Genomic DNA, 24,324 nt, shown 5'->3' on the forward strand with positions numbered 1-24,324 from the left:
CTAACCCCCCTCACAGCCTGTTCGAAATCAGCCTGACACTACAAATTGGTATGATTCTATTCTATCTTTCGGCTTATTGTATGGTTGCATTTGTTTCTGAGCATATATAAATTATAATTTAATTACAGGAATCAGTTCTCGACTGACCCAAGACTTTCTGCTGGCACCTGCAAGGGGAAAGCTCATGCTTTTATCACATTTAACTTTTCGATCATAGGAAGGCACAGAAGCCATAGCAGGAGTCATAATTCCAAATTTTTCCCTCCAATTATCTGATATGAATCTGTTGGGGTTTTTCATTTGTCCATCTTGTTTGATAAATGTTTATATATTAACAATGCCTTTTTTATTTTTGCACGGGTGTGGAGGGGAACCTTCTCCTTTTTCCTCTTCAGCACTTTGAAGAGGAGGCATAATTTTTGAAATATTTCTGTTTTGTACATTTATTTTTTTTCTCCCTTTTGTCCTCAGGGGAAAGTATCAAGATTGTATGTATTGTATTATGTTCAATGGATTTTATGAATAGCACTGTAATTAGCCTAGGATTAAAAAGGCACAGTCTCTTCCCACTACTATTTCTTGTTATGAGCAAGGGGGGGGGGGAATTGTGCTTCTTGAGTTCAAACTTTTCAAGCACTTGTATTCATCTACAGCAGTTAGGATTGTAAAATTCAAGGAAAGGTTTTACTGTGCATAATTATGCTGCATTACGTGTGTATCTGATGATCTTTGTCTTTTACATTTTTTATCTCCTTTGTAAACTGAGGCCACCATCTGTTGTATTCTTGCATCTATTGGATATTCCAAATTTTTAGGTTCCTAATTTGGCCATGTGTTTCAGATGTGCTCTCTTTCTTATGTCTTCTATTTTTACCACCAGAATAGTTTATTGGGATCCTCAGGCCCTGCTGCACCATGTTATTGTCCCTGTCTTAGATGAATTGATGAAGCTCCTGGTTGCCCTAACTGCAAAGCATGCCTTTTGACAAGATGGAGCCCACAGAAGAGCTTAAAAGGGCACCCGGCCTTGGGGTTGACAGCTAGACCCTGCTGCCAGAAAAGCTGTTGGTCACCTAATGGCACTTACTGCCACTGATTTACCTATTCAAAGATTTAAAGGACTTGGTTATGGGCCATCTCTTGCTTGTTTTGGTTCCTTACGAGGGATCAGCTACCCTAGTTAAAGTGCCGAAGCCCTGCTTTTTCCCACCAGCAACTGGAACTGTTGGCAGCCTCAAACCTGACATTGGAGAGAATGTTTTCACTAAATCCTGCTACCCTGCTCCCAGATGTGGACTCCACTTTAACTGTCAAGCATGCTTCTCTTCAACTTATTCAGCAGACTGAAACCCCTAGGCCAGATCTTAAGGATGTGCCTTTGGAAAACGCAGACTGTGAGTATTTCTACAAATGGATCCTCTTTTAATGCTGGAGAGCCAGAGGTTTACAAGGGCCTCTGTTGTTACCCTATATAAAATTGTGTGGGCTGCTCCACTGCCTTCCTACCAGGGGGCGTAAGCAGCAAAGCTTGTTGCCCTTACAGAATTACACGGACTCTAATATGCTTTTGGGCGTATGCTATGTTACTGAAGCATTGTGAAAGAGGCTTTATTTTGACAGCACCTGGACAGACCATCGTAAATAGCTGTCATGCATTATCCAGCTCATCAGAAGGACACCTCTGCTATCACAATGGTAATGTTTAATGCTGATGTTGCTACCTGCTGGATTGCGCAGCACCTGCTTCCGCTGTCTGTACACACACCTGTTTTTGAAATAACACCTCTTAAGCAGCATGCAGATCTTCTCTCCCCACAGGAAATCGAGGATTGGGAACAAAGACATAAGGCACAGTGGTGTGATGGCCTCTGGAAAGTCCCTATAGCCCCATAAGGCTTCTTCACCTGTTATACATCCAGCTTCATGAATAAGGACACTGTGATACATAAGCTCTGGTAGATGCCAAGTTACACTTCAATGTTTCGTCCATGTTAAAGAGCCACAAAGGGAGGTACTCCTGGGCTACTTTTACCATTTGAAAACTTGCAAATTGACTTTACTTCCTTACTTCCCTCACGGGGTTATAAGTATGTTTTGATCTATAATGATCAACTTACACACTGGATTGAAGCCTGTACAGCAGCACACTCCATGACTGCTGTTGTCATTAAGATCCTAATGATAGACTTTACCCCTAAATTTGGACTACCTCTTGCTATCAACTCTAATCAAGACACGTACTTCACAGCTGATTGTTAACCCATTTATAGTCCTCTTTAGACATGACACGTGATTTGCATGCATCACATCACCCCACAGCTGGGGGAATGGAAAGACTTAGTACTAACAATTAAATTAACCATGAAATTAATTCCCTTTTTGGGTAGGTAATACCAGGAAATGCAACTGTGCTGGCCTCAGGTTTTGTCGTTCTACCCATCTGTATACCAGACCACATGTTGATTGTGGGGTATCAGAGACCCCTCAACCTAGTGGGAGGGAATGTTTCTTTACATGCCTATTTAATTTAACCTTAAGTGCCTGTTGACTCCTGCAGTCCTTGCCACAGCTGGTGCGTGGCTCTGAATGCGTATTATTCCTTTCATATATATATATCCCTGTATATCTCCTCTGGAGTTTGTGCTTGCATATGCTGTTTTGCCATGGAATTTTAGGGTGCTGAATTAATAGTGAAGCAGTCATCCACTAGCTTAGCCGTAAGCACAGAGCTTGGGGTGCCATATCCTTATCCAACTTAGTTTTGCAAAGGTTGAGAGGATGCAGTAACTGGTATTTTGTGCTTGTAGTGAAGCACAAGCTGTTTCACTGAAAATTCTGCCAATTCTATGAGCACAGTAAACAATATGTCAGAACAGTTGTTTGGATTTATCCTGTTTCAGCAGAAAAAAAGATACAACTGTGCTTATTCGTCTTGAGAGACAGCTGCCTTTTTCACAGATCTGACAGTCTGGCAAAGAAGAATGCTAGAAGACTCTGCTTAGCATTAAACCGTTGTCCTAAGGACAATAAAGCCCTATGTAAGCACAGAATGTATTTGTGGGAAGGATGCATTTTGACTGGGGAGCAGCTGGACAGAAGCTTGGAGAAGAAGGCTTTAAAGTTTTAAATCCCTGCTTTATATTCCATCTTGTTGGCACTGTCGTCATAGTTATTGCTACTATAGTTGAGGAACAAAGAGAGGTAGCATATTGGTGGGAGGACAAGCAAGCATGCAGAACTTCTTAAGGTGAAGACAAGGGGGCTGGGAACCATAACACAGATGACTAGGCATACTAAATCAGCAAAGAGCAAAGATAAGAGGAAATTAGATAAACTAGTGGAGGGGGGGAACTGGGGAAGTCAACTGAATGAGGAATGAGATTATGTGAGGGAAACTGAATACTGAAAACAACTATGATCAAATTCAGGAAGTTCAATACAACTAGATTGGGACAGTCAGATGTACTGTTTAAGAGAAAATGTACTATGACAACACAATTCAAATTTGACAAAGAAACAGTGATGATAACAAAGAATTAAAGATAAGAGAATTGAAGACAAAAAGTCTTCCTGGAAACGGAAACATTATTTATTTATTAAAAACATTTACATCCCATTCTTTAGCATGGAAAGTTCCCAGAACAGTTTAGAAATGATCATTTGATCCTAAAGACTGGATTTTCTCTTAAACAATTCCAACCAGTTTTCTGTCATTATGCTCACATTTTGTGTGCATTCACACACACGCACACAAAATTAAGCAGACCTGTGAAATAAATAAGCTACATTTGGTCAACTAATCTCTAAAATCTCTGCTGCCCAATCCTGCTACTTTAGTGTTAATTCAGTTTGAAGTGCTTGAGATAAACTTCCTTCTTCCTGTGAGATCAGATGTTAAGTCATACTTAATTGCTCAAATATTTTATCTGTGTTCAGGCGTTTGCCAGAACAGGCAACAGGTTCAACTGGGGACAGAGCAGGGATGCACACAAAATGCCCCCGGCATGCAGACAGCTCTTCAGGTCATTGAGTGATTAGAAACTATGATTTATTTATTATTTGTTATTTATTTATTATTTGATTTATATCCTGCCCTTCCTCCCAGCAAGAGAATTTAGAGGATCAAATTATTATAGACAAGGGAGCATACTAAGCAACTCAGTGCTCAGTCCAGTCCAACTTAAAATCAAGCTTATCTGTTACAATAAGTTTCACACAGATGTCACACCGTATGACCACATGATAAATGAGGTTTATGAATTGCAACCTACCCTCCTATCTTTAACAAGCAATGTTACTGTAGCAGATAGCCTTCTATCATTTATCACAAGATAGTTACAACCATTATGGGACACGTATGGCCTGCTGAACTCATTCAACTTTAAGGCAAATATTTTATTTATTGATTGTTTAATTTGTATCCCACCCTTCCTCCCAGCAGGAGCCCAGGGCAGCAAACAAAGCGCTAAAAACACTTTACAACATCATAAAGGCAGATCTTAAAATACATTAAAACAAAACAGCATTAACATTTTTTAAAAAAAAAACAACTTTAAAAAAGGGTTAAAAACATTATTAAAAAATATATGAAGCAATTCTAACACAGACGTAGACTGGGATAGCTCTCAACCTGAAAGGCTTGTTGAAAGAGGAAAGTCTTCAAAAGGCGCCGAAAACATAGCAGAGATGGCACCCGCCTAATATTCAAAGGGAGGGAATTCCACAGGGTAGGTGCTGCCACACTAAAGATCCATTTTCTATATTGTGCAGAGCAAACCTCCTGATAAGATGGTATCAGAAATAAGATTCAGAAAAAATTACCCAGATCTCAAACACACGAAAAATAAAGACATCACCCTCTTCACTCCCCAACCAGCAAGTGAACCCTTAAGTGAACCCCAACCCTTAAGTGAAGGGAGAAGGGATATTTTTAATAAGACATCCATAAAGCCATTTCTTCCCAAATGCGTAGTTCACGGTGAGTAGATTTTGCACTGAAAAAGCTGGTGACATTTCAGATGGCAGTACACAGCAGATAGGGTCAAGTTAGTCAGCATCTTATCTGGATTTCAATTTTTCACACAATTCTAAAGACACACAAATTAGGGCAAAAACACATCTCTAAATACGTAGTTCATTTCTAAAAGGCAAATCCAATATTAAGCTATGATGGTCAGACTGTAATAAGGATCTGCAGTTCTGCCAAATAAACAGAGTTGTAGTAGTATCACAGTGATCATTCTCTTATTTTCTCATACTTGCTGTCTCACCCATTGTCATGGTCAGACCACTTCCTGGTGAAGTTTAGACATATGGCTCCGATCCTTCCCTGCAGGGGTGGTGGACAGATTAACATGGTCTGCCCCTGGAGACTAAGGGAATCCACAGGATTCCTGAATGCCCTGTGAGAGTGCCCAGTAGATACAGCAGGTGACTCTGTTGAACCCCTTCTCACGCTGTGGAACAGCAAGGCACATCGGGATCTTGACACGGTTGCCCCCGAACACCCTCTCCAGCATTGTGGAGCCTGGTTTGCACCTTGGTACACCAGTGAGCTAAGGGCAATGGAACAGGCTGGACAACAGTTAGAATGCAAGTAGTGAAAGACGTGCTGTGAGGCTGATCGGGCACGAGTAAAATATCATAATCGTGCCTACTGTGTGGTGGCGAGGGCAGCCAAGAAGGCCCAGTTCTCTGCTTCCATTGCATCCTCAAGTAGCCATCCAGTGGAGCTTTTCCATATTGTCACGGGTCTGTTGACATCAGCTCCAGGAAATGGAGTTTTAGACCCTTCGGCGACCCACTGTGAATTGTTCGCAAGGTACTTTCAGGGTAAAGTTGCTTCCCTCTGTAGCAGTCTTGATGCCCCATCCACATATACTGTAGTTCCCAATGAGGTGTCCAGTGCAATGTCTGCTGCAACTTCTTGGGAAAGGTTTCAGTTGATGCTGCCAGATGACGTAGACAAGGTGGCCTCATTGACCCTTGCCCTTCTTGGCTTATTAAAGCTTGCCAAGGGGGTTTGACAGAGTGGATCCAGGGTGTGGTCAATGCATCGTTGTGGGAGGAAGTGGTTCCAGCCGCCCTGAAAAAGGTGGTGATCCAACCGCTCCTGAAAAAGCCCACCTTGGACCCATTGGTCTACAACAATTACTGACCGGTTACAAATACCCCCTTCTTAGGGAAGGTGATTGAGAGGGTTGTGGCGCAGCACTTGCAGCACTCCTGGATGAAACAGATTATCTTGACCCATTCCAATCTGAGTTGAGGAGTGGTTATGGGACTGAATCTGCCTTGGTTGCCCTGATAGATGACCATTATTGGAAGAAGGACAGGGGGAGTGAGACCCTGTTACTCTTGATCTCTCAGTGGCTTTTCATACCATTAACCATGGTATCCTTCTGGGCCAACTAGGTGCAATAGGTATTGGAGGCACTATTTTACAGTAGTTCTGATCCTATCTCCAAGGCTGTTTTCAGAGAACAGCATTGGGTGATTGTATTTTGGCCCCTTGGCAGTTGTGCTGTGGGGTGCTGCAGAGTACCATCTTGTTCCCCTCCCCATGCTGTTTTAACATCTAGATGAAGCCCTTGGGAGTGGTCATCAGGAGATTTGGGATGAGGTGTCAGCAGTATGCTGACGATACCCAGCTCTATTTCTCCATAACATCTGAATCAGGAGAGGATGTGCAAGCCCAAGAGCGCTGCGTGGACTCAGTGATGGGCTGGATGAGGTCTAATAAACTAAGTCTGAATCCTAGCAAGACAGAGGCACTGCGGGTTGGTGGTTCCTGAGTTTGGATAATTGGGTGCTCCTGGATCCATCTTTGTCGCTAGAGGCCCAGGTGACCTCAGCGGCTAGGAGTGCCTTTTATGAGCTTTGTCTGGTAAGACAGCTGCGGCCGTTTCTGGAATAGCCTGACCACTGTTGTCCATGCAGGTTGGATCACTGTAATTCACTCTATGTGGGGCTGCCCTTGAGGTTGGTCCAGAAGCTGCAGCTAGTGCAAAATGCAGCGGCAAGACTGCTCACTGGGGCAGGGTGTCACCAACATGTCACCCTGCTGCTGAAAGAATTGCACTGGTTGCCCATTTGCTACTGGGCCAAGTTCAAGGTTCTAGTTTTGATGTATGAAGCCCTATATAGCTTGGGACAAGGATATCTGAAAAATCGTCTTATCCCTTATATACCCAGTCAATCACTGTGCTCTGCAGGTGAGGGCCTCCTGCAGATACCATCTTATCAGGAGGTCCATTCTACACAACATAGGAAATGGACCTTTAGTGTGGTGGCACCTACCCTTTGGCATTCCTCCCCTTAAATATTAGACAGGCGCCATCTCTGTTATCTTTTCTGTGCCTACTGAAGACCTTCCTCTTTCAACAAGCCTTTTAAGTTGAGACTTTATCCCAGTCTGTAGCTGTGTTGGAATTGCTTTTTAATATGTTTTTAAACCTTTTTTAAAAAAGATGTCTTGAAATCTTTAAAAAAATGTTTTTAAAGATGTTTTGTTTTAATGTATTTTCTACAGGTGAGGACATATAAGCAAGCCAGCTGTCAGAGAATGAGTGAACAGGGAGAGCAAACAGGAGTTTGACAAAGGAGTTCAACAGGGGAGGTCAAGGGGGAGGTCCCTAAAAAAACACACCACAAATTACTAATTCTTCTTGTACAGCGCACCACATACCAGTGGCACTCTCAAGTTTACCCTGAAGTAGGGCAGGACAAAGCACAGACCACTCCAAAACAAGTAGTCAGAAAGAAACAAAAGGTAGAAGAGAGTATGAATGGGAAGGATTCTCCAGTGGTTGTGACCTGCAAGGGGTGTGTCATGTTTGTTTTCTTGCCTGAGAACAACATGGCGTACACGTTCAACAAGTGCAAGCTCGTGGCACTGTTGGAAGAAAAAGTGAGAGGCCTGGAACGGCGGGTGGCCACACTGAGGACTATAAGAGAAGATGAAGAGTTCTTAGACAGAATGCTGGAACAACAGCAGCAAAGAGAAGTGGTGGAAGAACAACAGCATGTGGTAGCAGAAGAGGAGACTGCTTTGGAGAGGAACAACGAAGTGGAGGAAACTCCGTGGGAAAGGGTGACAGGAGCAGAAGAGCTAGAAAACACCCTTCACCAGTGGAGCTATGGAACTGCTTTCAACCACTCGAGACTGGAGGATATCCTGTGGTGGAAGAATTACAGGAGACCCCATGCAACAACGAGCAAGAGGCTGAAGCTCAATCAAGGAGCGACAATGAAACCATGCCCCACAACAAGAAGAGAGTACTAGTAGTGGGAGACCCCCTACTGTGTGGGATCGAAACTCAAGTATGCCGAGAAGATCCATGGACTCACCAGGTATACTGTCTACCAGGAGGACCAATTTAGAGATGTGACGGAAGGGTCATCAAGCCCACCAACAGGTATCCCTTTCTCCTCATCCATGTGACACTGCCAAACGGAGTTATGAAGAAATCACATCAGACTTTGAAGCTCTGAGAAGGAAACTCCAGGACTTTGGGGCCCAGATAGTTTTTTCATCCATCCTTCCAGTACTTAGAAGAGGAGTAGAAAGGGAAAGGAAAATACTCCATGTGAATGAATGGCTACAAAGGTGGTGCCGATGTGAGAGATTTGGATTCTGGGACCACAGGCTATGGTTCCTGGAAGATGGACTGCTGGCAAGTGATGGGTTGCCTCTCATAAGGACTGGGAAGAATGTGTCTGGCCACAGCATGGAAAAGTTCATCAAGAGGGCTTTAAACTGAATACTAAGGGGGAGGGAGATGTAAACTTGGTGGTAATGACTGATGAAGGCTTGTGCACAGTAACAGGACCAGAGAGATCGGCTCTAATAGGGCCCAGTAACAATCCTCAGAAAAATGTAGTAAGGAGCCATAAATCACATGGTCTTCCATGTCTGTATACTAATGCACAGAGCATGGGAAACAAGCAGGACGACCTTGAACTATTCTATTTCTTCTAACTTCTTTCTATTTTTAATATGTATCCTTCTTAATTTGTGTTGTATTTGTTTTTGTTGTGCTTTCTGTTGTTTGTTTGTACATGTTTTTGTGATTTTTTACCATGATATATTGTATTTTACCTTGTTTGTTCACCACCCTGAGAGCTATTCTGCTAAGGGTGGTATATAAATTGAAATAATAAATAAATAAATAAACTCTTAATGCAGGAGGTCAAATAAGATTTGATAGGTATAACTGAAACTTGGTGAGATGACTCCCATGACTGGAATAAAGCAATTAAAGGATATAACTTGTTCAAAAAGAACAGAAGGAATAAAAAGGGAGGTGGAGTTGCGCTATATGTTAAAAATATATATCCCTGCACAGAAATACAGGAAGATCAGCTTGGTAGCTCCACCGAGAGTATCTGGATTAAAATTAATGGGGCAAGTAATAAAAGGAATATGGTGCTTGGAGTCTACTACCGACCACCCAATCAAGGAGAAGACAAGATTGGAACTTTTGAAAACCAAATTGCCAATGTTTCGAGGAAGCACGATGTAGTAGTATTGGGGGATTTCAATTATCCCAATATCTGTTGGGAGACAAATTCTGCCAAACACGCCCCCTCCAAGAAATTTCTGACTTGTGTTGGAGATAACTTTTTCCTACAGAAAGTGGAGGAAGCAACCAGAGGATCTGCTATCCTGGACTTGATTCTAACCAATGGAGATGATTTGGTGGATGAAGTGGCAGTTACGGGAACTCTGGGGGAAAGTGACCACACCATACTTGAATTCTTGATTTTAACAGAAGCAAAAGCTGAGAGTAGCCATACCCTGGACTTCAGGAAAGGGGATTTTTAATAAACTCAGAACAATTGTAAGTACGGTTCCATAGCAAGCGACCCTAATGAGAAAAGGAGTCCAAGGTAGGTGGGAGTTTCTAAAAAAGGAAATTCTAAAAGCGCATCGGCAAGCAATTCCAACAAGGAAAAAGGGGGAGAAACAACAGAAGAAGCCAATGTGGTTTCACAAAAAGCTCAGAAATGACCTGAAAACAAAAAAGGACACATACAAGAAGTGGAAAGAAGGCCAGGCCACATAGAAAGAGTACAGGCAGGTATCACGGAATTGCCGGGATGGTGTCAGGAATGCTAAAGCTGAGAATGAGCTGAGGCTAGTGAGGGATGCTAAAAGCAACAAAAAAGCTGTGGGGGGGAAGGGGGAGTACCATTGCACAAATGGAAATCTTTCCATGTTACTTGGATACTGCCATAAGGTTCCTTCCATAATGTGAAATTACTCATCCTGACCTGGCAATATTTGCATATCACGGAAAGCCATAAACCATGGCCTACCATACATGAGCCAATTATACCTGCTTCCCTCCTCCCAGCTAGTGCTGGCAAGAAAAAAACCCACAGTTCCTGGCCTAGTGTTATGACCAAACCAGGGACCATAGTTTGTGGGTTTGGGGGAGTGAAACAATCTGCAGTCAGAGATTGCTATTTGTTTCCTACACATCCTAGTGGGGAGGACCAAAACAGCCCAGACAGAAGTCTTTCCAGTAAACCAATAACTATGCTTTAACATGGCATGCAAGCTATGGACAGTATTCAAGTAACGCATCCCACAAGCACAACGAATTATGCCTGTGTGCAATGGAACTTCACCCCCTCTCCTCCACCCACACACCTTAAATCTGTTCTAGGAGCTCCTCCAAACCTCTAGAGCAGATCTGAGGAGGAGAGGAGGGAAATTTTCATTGCACAAGCATAAATCCTGGCAGGATGCATTGGCTGGATACTGCTCTGTCACTCTCTCTAACTAAAAAGTATGTTGATATTTTGTGTGCAAAGCAGCACTTTTAGATAGATTTATCAAAAGACAATTCATTTAAACCATATATACTATTACAGTTTCTATAAGCATTTTCATTGCAAACTGCAAGAGCAATTCTAACAATGTTTTGCTGCTGCAATGGATCTCTAATTACACACTGAGAGGTAATTGTTCTCAACTTGTATTCCAGCTAACCCATAATTGCTTACCAGGGTCAACTGGAAGCAACACCTGCAACTAAAAGAAGATGGATTCCTGGAACAGTGGCATGTAGATATTATCATGGTCTCATGCTCCAGTTATTCCTAAAAGTTAAATATGCTGCCTTGCAAATCAAGGTGGAGAAAGAGAGAATCTAAACTTTGGGCTGTTTAAATGTCATGATAGTCCGTGGTTTACTGCTATGGAAACAAGCTGCAGTGAGCTTTGTGTTCACATGCTCCTCCTCCCTTCCTCTCCTTTGGCACATCCATAAAGCGCTTGGAAGCTTCCATTTCCAATTTTTTATTTAAACAGACTTAGAAATCTAAACCCTAAACTGTGGAAAACCATGTGTTTAAAGTAAGCCAACTTCAAACCATGGGTTATGAAGTTGCTTGTTTAAAAAATAACCACCCATTGTGATGTCTCCAGATCAAGAATCCTTGGAGGCAGAATCCTACAACAGCAGCCAAAGGAGGAGATGGTCCCACTTCCTGGCCATCTCATGTGGAGTGGAACAGAAAGAAGACAAGCTCTGATGTTTCTTGTGTTTATTAGGTAGGTGTTCATACAGACTAGAAAAGATGACTCTACAAGACTTAAAAGAAATGGGGGATATAAAGATTTTTCATGACTAAGTTCTGTGTTTCCGTAGCGTAGCAGTGTACATGTTTCTTCTTGATTAATTTCTGAACATGTGTATTTTTAAATTTTATATGGTTTTGTGCTTTTAAGAATTAATAACAATGTTGTCCTTTAGTATTATCATTATTTTATTGTTTTTGTTTATAGCTCCTGACAAAGGAGGCTTATCTCTGAGATACGTAGAGCGAAATAAACAGCTTATCACAAGAAGCAGCAGCACTAGTCTCTGTTTCAGTGACTTCGGTGCTTTTTCCCTCTTCTTGCCCATCCCATGTGGAATAGTGTCACTGCAGCCCGCATCTCCTTTCCTGAACCCCAAGGAGACAGCTCTGCCACCAGACTCCAATGACTGGCCCACAGACTCCTCAGAGGATCAGGAAAGCCTAGAAGCAGCCAACAACTGCACAGAAAAGCACTGATCCTTTAACTGACCAGATGCATCATTCAGGTGTGAGGGCACTAGTTGATGCATACCTAGCACATGCTATAAAAATCTGCCAAACAGCTCCAGGACACTGTTGAGGTAACTTGCATGTTTTGCCTCAGCCGCAGGATTGCTACCCATGGTCCTGAACCCCACATCTGGGTCCCTCATAAAGGCACCCATTTTATCTTCATGCACTTTCCTGTCTGCCAGGAACCCTTGAGACTACAAAACTCACCTGCTTGGAACATCACCTATTCACAGTGGTGGGTAACCCACAGAACAGGGCACATAGTTAAAATTTCACCATAATGTAAGATTTGAACACGACATTAAACTGCAGCAGTCAATTAGAAGCAAAAGCTTCCAGTCACCTTCCAGCCATGGTGGAGGAGAAGGGAAGATCATATAAGCTAGGTGTGGGGAGCCTTTGGCCTGTCTGTCACAATAAATCATGGTTCATTGTGATATCCAAGCTATGCCAATGACTATTAACTGATACTAGAAAGCAATGAAAGACAACACATTCCCTCTGTTAATTCTGGAATGCTACACCAGTGAGAGTAGACAGAATTGAGCTAGATGCAATAGTCTGGCTAAGTAATGCAGATTTTATGTGCTTACTCCTGAAGTTTTAAATATATAGTCTTTTTGCTTGCCATCCCATTTTTAGATCTGAAATAAGCTCACTGGGCCTTAGAAAATCCCATTTCCACATATTAAAAAAGCAATTACTTTTATGGATGTAAGATTTATTCAGTCCAGCACTCCCAATATATTTCGAACACAAAAAGGAAAGCCTACATGTGTTCCTGTGATGCACAAGGAAGGTTTTGTAGCATGTTACTTCTGTTTTCTCAGATTGGAATTTTGGAATGAACAAACCTGTAAAAGACTTGGCTATTTTTTACGTTCAGACAATTGCTCTCCTGATGTTGGACATCTCCCATTTTATGTCAGCTGGGAGATCACCACAGAAACAAACAAGGTAAGGGTGTGTAATGTCATGTCAGGAGAAGATACATTTGTCTATTTCTCTCAATGTTTAAGGTATGAAGCAGGCCTCAGGTCAAGCATATTGTGCTTCTTAAGATAGGCATACAAAGGAGAGCAAATGGATAGCAAGAGAATGCTGAGTTGCAATTGCAAGTAAGGGGGAGCTAATGTAAGCTCTGAAAGCCAACATTTCCAGCTATCTGATGTTGCGCAGGCAGTATATTTTACAGCATATACCTAAAGTTTGTTTCCTCCCAAGACACAGAGTTTTAGCATGCAGTTATAAAGCAGAGCAGATAAATTAGTTGATGTTTTCATTTCCCCTAAAGCGAGCATGTTGTATAAATCCAAGCTAAAATGTGAAACATAAGCTAGTTCCATATGATTGGCACATCAAGGTCAGGGGTGGGAGGAAGAAATCAAGCAAGAAAAGCAAGGCATTGTTATTATTAATTAAATTTACATCCCACCTTCCTCCCAGAAGGAGCCCAGGGCAGTAAACAACAAAATACTAAAAACTTCTATAAAACATATTAAGAACAAAGCATCTTTTTTAAAATTATGAAAACAAACATTTCAGAAACAAAACTTTAAAAAAAATCTTTAAAAATGTATTTTTAAAAACACTGAGGAGAAATTAGTTTTAGTTTAGACCATGCCACTGTTTTAAGTCCTTATAAAGTAAAAAGAAATACAAGATTCTGGAGTATATTAATATTCTAATTCAATATCTGGGCAGAAATTAAACAAATCAGTTCATTCTGCACACCATCTGCCAGACAGTTTTCAATTTAACATTGAATTCCAGACTGTGTACTTTATTTTGAAGTCTGATGTCATTATGTTATTGACAAATCAGGTAACACCACACATACTAACGCTATGCTGCTTAGTATTTTTAAAATGCCTCTATGGCGGAGCAGCTTTGTGCGAGCAAGTGAGGCAGCACAATGAATAGGTCCCAAATACAAATAGGGACAACAATTCATTGAGCCCCTGTAAGTAGGCACCACAAACTGTAGTCTCAGGAGCTATCTCAGCCAACGTTCCCCAACATGTCTTCGGGGCTATGCAGATTTAAATATATGTTTTTCAGAGCTACAAAGGGTGTAAAGGGAGAGTGCTAGGGCTCTTCGATCATCTCCCTCTGTGCTTCGTTCTCTTCACTAAAGACACAGTATATGCAGCGAGGTATTACAGGTGTGATTGACAGGTAGTTTATTTTAAAGGAAAGGAAGATGGGCATTTATTAGACTTTTGCTAATTTTACAAGCTTATAGGATAATGCAGCCATTGCTGTTAACATTAATGTGTAGCCTATTATTAAAAAGGACTAACTAAAGTATTTCTTCCAGTACAAATACAGACTAATAATAATATAAATGTTTTTGTTTCTATAAACAAAACACATAACATGTTTGGCTAGTGAAGGGCATGTTTTTCTTTATTTCTGCTCTCTATATTACAATAGACACAATTGCTCCAGTTATCATTAGAGCAAGTACAGATCCAAATAACTGCTGACTTTTGTATTTTCAAAGAGAGAGGCAGCCATGTTTCTGGGTAGCCTTTTGTGCAGCCTCCTCCACTCCTTAAAAATATCACAGCCTTGGACTTTCATCAAGCCCAGTAATATCTGTTTTCCGTCTCATCCCCAACCCCTGTCCATTTTTATTTTTATTTTGTGCCTAACCAATAACCTGATGAAGAATGTTGTTGAACTCAAAAACTTACTTCTTTGTGGCTTTAAAGTTGATTGTAATAAAAAGTGTTCTGCTACTTCTGCTTTTAGAACCAACATGCCTGTCTCTGATTTTTGTAAACTGATGATAAAATGCGTAAGATGGATGGGGATCAATAAGAGTTTGGTAGAACTGTCAAATAATTTTTTTAAAAGGAGGAACCAATTGAAGTTTACTCTCTTCCTAATGATATTAAACAATTATTGAAAAATATTGGTTTGCCTTTTATAAGCCCTTCCCTTTCCTACTTAGGTCTATGTAAGTAGGGCAAACATAGTGAACAAATATATTCTCCCCCCCCCCTGTGTTATCAATGCCTAGAGGAGGAAGGCCACTACATGTTAAAAATGTGTCCCTAATTGTCTTTTTCTCTGCCTCTTTGGAATGTCACGGTGGCAGAGAAAGATAATGAAAAAATGCACCATTTCCCAAGTCCTGAACAAGCTTCATGAAGCCCTTAAATCTGTCTATTCAAACCTTTTATCAGTTTTGAAAAGTAAGGACTCCTTAAGTGAAACACACAGAATATATTAAATTCCATAAATAGCCATTACTGGAATATTTAAGTGCTATTTGAAGAGAAAATATGTACAACACAGATTGCACAAAAATCTTAATCACTTTTAACTATTTTTTTAATTTGCTATCATGAAAACTAGCAAGTTACTTAAAGTTCTCTCAAAAGGTCTTTCAGAAAGGAGAATTTAAACAAGACTTCAGTTTTTACTTCTGAAGCTGAATTAAACAAAAGGATGTTGCAATATGCCCTGAATAAGACAAGGTATAAGTAAATTCTATAAACACAAAACACAGGAGCCCATTCTTAAAGACACTCAGATTTATAAACAAATGAAGCATTTAATTGACCCTTACTTTTAGAATATTTTGGGTTTCATTCCACTTGTTGGTCCACTCTTTAGTAAGCTCTTGCACCTACAAAACAAACCAAAGTATTATTCATAAATAAAATCCTACGTTAAATTGTCATGTTTGTTTCCTGATTATTCTCCAAGGAAACTGGTATAGCCTACTAGGGTAGTGGTGGGGAGCATTTTTTGGTCAGAGAACTTCATTTCCCCAACCCCTGGTTGGGCAATGTTGACAGGTGGGTGGGGCCGGCCACCTGTCAATCATCTGATGTCACGGTGTCATTAGGTGATGTTTCTGTTTGAAGCCCCAATTTTCAGGACTTCAAAGCAAACCAGAAGGTATGCTCTTATCTGCTCAGGATGGGCCTGAAGGTATGCTCCTATCAGTCCATCAGCTGATGAGCACATGGGAGCATGGCTTCAAATGCCCACACTCACCAGTAACACCAGCTGGTGGGCAGGTGGGTGTGGTTTGTGGAAAATGGCCTTGGGGGCCAAACTGGATCTCTTGGGGGACCATGATGGGCCTGGAGCTTGGAGGTTTCCCACCCCTGTTCTAGAGGCTCACATTTATTCATTTACACCTGCATCCCAGTTCTCCTGCATTAAAAACAAGACAAAATCCACATGTGATTCTGATTCTATTGTATTTTTAGAGTACGGTATTCAAGAAAAAGTATATTCACTTAAAAGTATGCTTCCACTTTTTCTATTTAAACATGGGAATAGAAGATTGAATCTGTACAACCAATTAATTATTGCATTAAATTAGAAACTATGATAAAGTACAGAGAAAATTTCCAGTCATTATGCTCGCAGTAATTACTGTGAATCAGCCATGCAACATACTAATGAGGTTAACAAAAGATAATAAAAAATAATACTCCATATACTTCTGGCATAGAAATACATTTCAGAACAGGGCAAGGAATGATTACTGTAAGGTAATGAACAATATATTCCAGTTTGCACCCATTTTGTGAAGTTTTTATTCTGAACAATGTTCACAACAGTTATTAGCCAATATCTTACCTAGGAAGGAAAGCAGAACCATTTTTTATTTTTAAAAAAATACAAGTTAATGAAATGATACTTATTCATTAGTCTAACTTTTGATGTCTGTCAATAGGTACATCTGAGTTTGGAGAGGTTAAGGTTCCAGAGGAAATGATCACAGGTAGTTAGGAGAAGGGAAATCACATATTGGCCTATTTACTCAGTTGATATACTTCCCCCGTTTCACTTAGGAATTTTCTTGGCCTGATATATGCCATTTCACACCTTATGGAGAGACAAACCCTGCCTAGCAACTGAATATACAATCAGCAGAGAATTAAAGCCAATCACAGCTTTGAAATGGTATGTGTATGTGAAGCTAGCAACATAACAGTGAAAGTTATGCTAAACTACGCTTTAGTGCAGGAGTAGCTTTGAAGAACATCTTCAAAGTTGACCAACTCTCCAAGGGCTGCATACCCTAACCCAGACACACACAGTGCCCACACACGCAGACCACACACACTCATACCCATCATACCCATCAACCTGTTTAGCTGTGAGAATGAGTTTGCAGCTCAGTGCTGTGATGGCGATTCAAATCAACCTCTCCTCTAAGCTCAGTGCTGCAACAGGTTGAGGCTGGCAGACCACCTGGAGTGACATGGCAGACTGAATCCAGCTTGTGGGCTTACCAACCCTGGTAGTGAGACATGGGCGGCTTTCAGACATGGGTCCTATTGCTTTAGTTTAACAGATTAAAATGGTAGCGCTTCTGCCCCAATTTCTAAAACTCCTTTCACACTGCAGGCCCTGTTACGTTAAAGAACAGTAGCTTTTTCAGCTGATATATCAGCATTTTGCGCAAATGTCTTTCACACTGCTGCAATGAACAACATCTTGTTTTAGTCCCTTAACTGTTATACACATGTGCACTGCAATTCCCCACTGTGTAGAAGATCTAAGATCTCGTCCTGTCACCATGCAACCCTTCCCCTTGTAGCATCTGACACACACACACACACACACACACACACACACACACACACACACACACACACACACACACACACACACACACACACACACACACACACACACACACACACACACACACACACACACACACACACACACACACACACACACACACACACACTATATATATATATATATATAGTTGTACAGACACATAGGAGTGTGTGGGAAATGCTGCCGCTACCTGCACTTATGCCAGAATACTGGTACAATTTTTGTAAGGCAAAAAAAAAAGATGCACCTAAAGGGCAGGAGCACACTGAATGATGGGATGCCTGTCCCATGACCGGCTGCTGCTAGTGAAAAGCTCCCATGATTTTCCAGGCTCCCAAGCTTGCAAATGGATTATTTCTGGTATCATTGATTATGAAAATTTGCGCCAAACTTGCACTATATTCCACTAGAATTCCAGAACTAGCGTGTACATCGTGTGAAAGATCAAATATAATGTGCAAATTGCCAGGTAAGAAATTGTCAGAATAATGGAATAAAGTGCATTCTGGAATAATGGAATAAAGTGCATTAACTTCTCAGGGTTGTGGTCAGGAGGAGGAGTTTGGAAGCTTTTGTTTCCCCTTTTGGTTAACCACAGCTTATTGTGTGAGTTGAACATGGAACTGTGGTTCATGTGAACTATGATTAGTTTAAACAAATCAGTTTCAGACATTACAGCTTGAAGTTAGCTTGCTTTACACGAACCATAGTTAACATTAGCCACAGTTTGTCTGTTCAGATGACATATCAAAGAGTTACACAAAAGCAGAAGCAAAAGCTACTCAACTCCTGGCCAGTATCCATGCAGCTTACAATAGCTAAAAATCCCATTTGCAAATATGCTGAATTCTTTATTTTCTGTCCAACCTGATGAGACAAGCAGCAATCATGGAGCCTTAAGAGCATAAAGAGCAGGGCTGTATGTACCCCCATGGTTTCACAAGAACTCAGAAAACTCACAGAATGTGGTATTGACTGCAGAATTCATTTCCTGTTAATCTGAGTGTTCATTTAAAAAAAATGAGGGGTGAGAGCTATGCCTCATAAAGTCTCAGAAGCCAGAAAATTTCCAGTGGCTCTAGTGCCCTTGCCGCTCCTCACAAACAGTAGAAGCAAACAATTATGCAACGTTTTTCCATCATTTATACTGGTGTCTGACTTTAATTCAGGATTTAGATTACCATCATTCCAAGTTTTTATGTACTACAGAGTACATAAGCATCCCGGGTTAAGGGTTTTGGAAGCCAATTTGAATCAGGATCTGCTAACTCTATTGCTGGATGGTAATCCTGTGAGTGATTTGAGAGCAAGCCATGTGCTAAGTCGATAGCAATTGCTGGTGCTAAACTTCAAAGTAGTATTTTAGGCAAGGGGGGGAGAGGGAGAAAAACCTGTCTTAAGTTCTCTTGGTTCACACCTCTTCCCATGAAAGACTATGCATTTAACAAAAACTTAGTATACATTAAAAACTAGCGTGCATTAAGAATTAAAGGCAAGCTAAATTACTTGAAAACTTGAGTGACTTAAGCTCAACAACTTTTTTTGTGTTTCATATTTTGGAAGACACTTCTGGATGGGACAACTATGAGCAGAGAAGGGGGAAGGTTTTACCATTTTTTGAATTCAAAATATTTTGCTCTGCTTTTTTTATTGTTGTATTTTATGGATTTTAATTAATTGCTTTAAATATTTTTCAAGCCACCCTAGCCATTTTTACTGAAGTACAGGATATCAAATGTCTTAAAGAGAAAACATGTACATTAAAACCAGCAAATTTACCAAGAATAACAAAAAATGAGGAGTTAAAACATGAAGAGTTCAAATTAAAACTTACTCTTGCTTCATTCTGCTGAAGTTTTTCTTCCATACTTAGAGCTGTTGGAGAATCCAGAAGTGCAATCTAGGTTAAACAGATAAAATTACAGTATTATTCAGCAAAATAAAAGATATCTTACAGTGCAATCCTATACTTAACTACTCAGAAATAAGTCTCACTGAGTGCATTGCTGCTTCCTCTCAGGAATGTGTGCAAGACTGCAGCCTTATGATGTATTGTTAGACCACAGTCCTTACACTATATATATAATAGTATGTCTTAGCGTGCCTTAAGTGAAAGTTACTAACTTGAATGATCTAAAAGTAACAATTCTTCAGAGAGAGAAAAATTCCAGAGGAGTCGCAAATGAATGGAGGACAATTAGTTTTTACTTGAAAAACAGGGTCATTGGTTACTGGCTGCAGACTGTTCCACAGCTCTCAAACTGCATTTCACAGAAGACAGACGTTTCTATACAAGTGGACAAATTTCTGGTTCTTCCTTTCTTTCAGGAAAATTGCATGCAAGTGAAGAAGTTTCATAACACACACAAATAACACACTTCATTAAAAGTACATATAAATTCTATAGCATCAGCCTACGTACTCCCTGGCTCCTGTTCAAATATAAAGCAGGAAGTGCAGGTCTGCTGGGTGCCCATTTTCTCTGTGCTGTTTCTCCCACACTACGTAGTTCCTCCTCATGCTTCCTTGTTCCAAACACTGCTTTGTCCTGTTTTATTCTCTCCAACCTGGCTACCCAACTTCTCTTTTTCCTTATCAGTTCTCTTGTTTTTTCACACCCCCTTCCCTGCCTCCCCCATGCTAGTTACACATCCTTTGACATCTGTCACAAACCCACTCTCTTAATATCTGCCTCTTCCTGTTTAAACTTCCTTGGTTGCCAGCACCGGCTGAAGTGCTCATTTATGTTGTACTCTCACTTCCCCTCAATTAAAGTGAGGGGAGGCATGGCTCAAGCTAGGTCTGAGTATTCTGCGGTGAAGGAAGGCAACCCTGTACATGTTCAAAGGCACTCCTTACTTTTACAGCATTTCATGCCTTCAAGGCAACATGACTCATTTTGGATTCAGGTTTCTCCCCAGAATGAAAATGAGTGACACAAGAGAAGATTTTATGTGCTTCCACATTTATAAAAGGTGATATCTACCTCAATGTTTTATACCTTGGAAACAAGTTAGTTTATTTGTAAGCCACTCTGAGTAATTTCTTTGTGAGGGGGAAAAAGCACTGTAAGTTTTTAAATAAATATTTTGATTGACTAAATTTTGTATTTCAAAGACTGTTAGATCATGCTTCAGAAAAACAGAGATAGGTCATTACTAATCTGAATTAAAAGCATAAGAACATAAGAAGAGCCTGCTGGATCAGGCAAGTGGCCCATGTAGTCGAGCATCCTGTTTCCACAGTGGCCAACCAGATGCCAATGGGAAGTCTGTAAGCAGGACCTGAGCCCAAGAGCACTCTCCCCTGCCCCCATGGTTTCAAGCAACTGGTAATCAGAAGCATACTGCCTTCAACTGTGGCAGCAGAGCATACAGCCATCATGGCTAGTAGTCTTTGATACTTTGCTTTAGGTGCATGCTAGTCCATATTATAGTGAGATTTACTTCTACTCTTGGATGCTTAGAACACCAAAATAAAGTTTAATTTTGTATCAATAACAACCATAGTCTTGCAAGTAAACGCAGAACATACTTCTAGCCCACAAGCGTCAGGATGCACTGAGGCTCTGGATGTGGCACGGTGGATGCATGCACACAAAAGCATTGCACAACAGAGAACTGAGACTGATGGATTAACACAGGTGGGGACAACCTAGTAAAGCACCACCTTTAAAAGAGGCTTCAGCTGTCACGTGGAGCAAAACCAGTTCCCAGGATTGGACCACAGAAACAATAGTCTCCTTGTGCCAACACTGTGGCACCTGCTGCAGAACAACCAAACCAGTTTAGTTTACTAAACTCTAAAATGTCTATTTGAAGCATGTTGCGTTAATAATCTTCAACAACCAATAAAAGATGTAATAACGTGAAGGTTTAACCAACATGTGATGTCACTATAGGTTATTCATTAGCAAAGCAGGGAAATATCTGATCTAGATTGATTTAGGCAAGTCAGTATATATATATTTTTAATAGCAGACTCCTTAAGATACAGAAACAGATGGTGTCACTCACAGAAACTACTCATGTCTTAAGTGTAAGCTAACCTGATTCCCCTGAGCAAGCAGAGTTTTCAGTCGGGCTATTTCAGCTCGAAGCTCACGTATTAGCTTGACGTTTGGATCCTCATTAACAGTAGGCTTGTTGATTATGTTTTTAGCTCGGTTTGCATAGCGAAGGGTGCTTAAAGTTTCTCCATAATTGACATCGGCAGGTGAAACAGCTGAGGAAAGTGAATTCAGAATTAGATTATATAAGCACCAGATTTCATTTAGAAATCTTAGAAACCCTGTGTGGGCAGATGGTATATTTTACTGCTAAGATTAGGATAGTATTTTGGGGAAATATTCTATTAATTTGGTTGCCATTTTCGATAAATAGCATTATATGTTTCACCATGAAGCATTTCAAATTTCTATGAAAAGGGGTGTATCCTGCAAAGTATAAGGCATATTGGATATTATCTAGAGCAGAAATAGGGAACCTCTGGGCCAAACATGGCCCCTTGGGGGTCCAATTTGGCCCAGTGGGCCATTTTCCTCAAACCATACCCACCCGCCCATCAGCTGACATCACTAGTGAGATCAGCGGATGGGCAGGAGGACAGGGTTTAATCCTGCACTGGTTGTGTGATCCTGTTTCCAGGATGGAGCATGATTGTATAGCCAAGGCAGCAGAATTTAATCCCTACTCACCAGCTGAAAGGACAGCGCTTACCCTCTTTATAATGAGTAATGCTTTTCAGCTTAGGATATCTCCTGTTCTTGGGGAGAGGGTTGCCTTGTGCTCGGAAGGGAAAGAAGTGCAGCTAAATGAGCAGTGGCCAGTCATTTAACCTCATCTTCATTTGTCCTTCCCAAAGGCAGGCACTGTATCAAGTTGTTGGCCCAGACCACCTTTCTGCCTCTTGTCTATGTATTCAGAGGAAGGCCTCATGGCCAATGTAAGTGCTAATACCTCTTGAGATGCACACCCACCAGTCAGGGCTGGATTAAGCTGAGGAGGGCCCCTAGGCTGATTGGTGTTTGGGGGGCCCTTCTCCTCTTAGGCAGATCCGCGGAAACAGCCGCAGGAGGGATCGCAGGACAGGAGCTTCTGAGCTGCCCGCTGTCCCGTCCCATCCCATCCCCCCCACTTCACCTAACTTTCTGCTTTTTTTGCAGCTGCGCGTGCAGGTTTGCCATCAATCAAGATGGCGGCCGAGGTTTCCCTAAGGGGCTGAAGCCTGTGCCGCCATCTTGGTTGATGGCAGCAATGTACGCATATAGCATGCATGCGTGCCATCAACCAAGATGGCGGCAGAGGCTTCAACCCCTTAGGGAAACCTCGGCCGCCATCTTGATTGATGGCAAACCACAAAAAACAGAGGAGAAAAAGGTAAGTGAAACAGGGGGATGGCGGGCGGTTCGGAAGCTCTTGCACGGGCCCCCAAGAGCTCCGGGCTCCTAGGCTTCAGCCTACTAAGCCTAATGGATAATCCAGCCCTTCCTCCAGTGGCACGTTTGTAAAAAGCAGGGACCCTGGTGTAAAGGCTGAGTGTAGAGCACTCATAATAACCCTTTTCGGAACCTTTGAAGCTTTGGAAACCCAAAGTAGCCCAGCTAGTGGGATGACCTTCAATTACACCTCCAGCGAGATAGCTTGGGGGAGTAAGATCCCACTATTTACCTTCCTACACAGCAGAAGAGGCAAGTGTTATATCCCTTGAGGCCATACCCTCAGATGCCTAACTGACAGACGTAGCATATTCAATAAGTCTGCTGGCTGCTTCTTCACCCAATACTGTATATTGGCTCTGCTTTCATTTCTTGGCTTTCCCAGCAGGCTCTTATTAAAACTTTGTTATGAAGATGTGTTTGCTGCCCTGGGCTCCTTTGGCAGGAAGAGCAGGATAATAATAAAATTATTATTATTATAGTACCATTAAAATAGTAAATAGCAATATTAATGAATCATTTGTAATGCCAATCAATTGGATGTGTCGAACACCTTTTTAAAAAAGCAACACACTGGGAATGAAGGTAATTTAACACACACTCACTTGCAATCATTATGGTTTTAGAGTTTCCTCCTAGACTATCTTTCAAAAGCCATGTCAAAACAGAATCCCTATAAGGCACAAATACTTGCTTCTTCTTTGTAAGAGAGTTTAAGGCATCCTGAGATAAATCAGCTGTGAAAGAAGAAAACAAGGAGGCGGCATTAACATTGGAGAGGGCCAGATAACAAGTGTAGTACTCACTTATGTATGTAGCAAATTAAAATTAACAGAGAGACTTACCTAAGGCAGAAATTACATTTCCCAAGGTAACTAGGGATTTGTTAATATTTCCTCCTTCTTTTAACCTAACACCTGTAGCACCAGTGGCATCTGCTCTCTCACTTCCAGCAAGGTCTACCAAATGTATTTTGCTAACAGTCTCGCATGGCATTTCAGCATCAAACTTAGCCTACAGAAAAACAAGATACTGGGTAATGAAGTGGAAGCATAAGAACAAAGAAAGGTGGCTGTCAGGGTTGATAAAAATAAAGGATTTTTAATTTAAATCACTTTTTAAAATTTAAATCAGATTTCAACATTTTCTTAAAACCATTAGTGAAAAAACAGCACAAG

General features: G+C 41.2%; 1 protein-coding gene across 7 annotated transcripts in view; it reads right to left on the reverse strand.

The window, feature by feature from the left end:
• KIF16B (kinesin family member 16B) overlaps positions 1–24,324 on the reverse strand; it is a 198,809-nt gene that overhangs the window by 145,765 nt on the left and 28,720 nt on the right. For all 7 annotated transcript variants that reach the window (XM_061622598.1, XM_061622596.1, XM_061622599.1 and 4 more), the window contains 5 exons: positions 23,992–24,160; positions 23,752–23,883; positions 21,758–21,933; positions 19,544–19,609; positions 15,686–15,745 (listed from right to left, as the gene is read on the reverse strand). In XM_061622598.1, the coding sequence (XP_061478582.1) occupies positions 15,686–15,745; positions 19,544–19,609; positions 21,758–21,933; positions 23,752–23,883; positions 23,992–24,160 (603 nt within the window). The remainder of the gene's footprint in view (positions 1–15,685; positions 15,746–19,543; positions 19,610–21,757; positions 21,934–23,751; positions 23,884–23,991; positions 24,161–24,324) is intronic.

This window comes from Rhineura floridana, chromosome 4, assembly GCF_030035675.1.
Source record: "Rhineura floridana isolate rRhiFlo1 chromosome 4, rRhiFlo1.hap2, whole genome shotgun sequence".
Classification (NCBI taxonomy): Eukaryota; Metazoa; Chordata; class Lepidosauria; order Squamata; family Rhineuridae; genus Rhineura; species Rhineura floridana.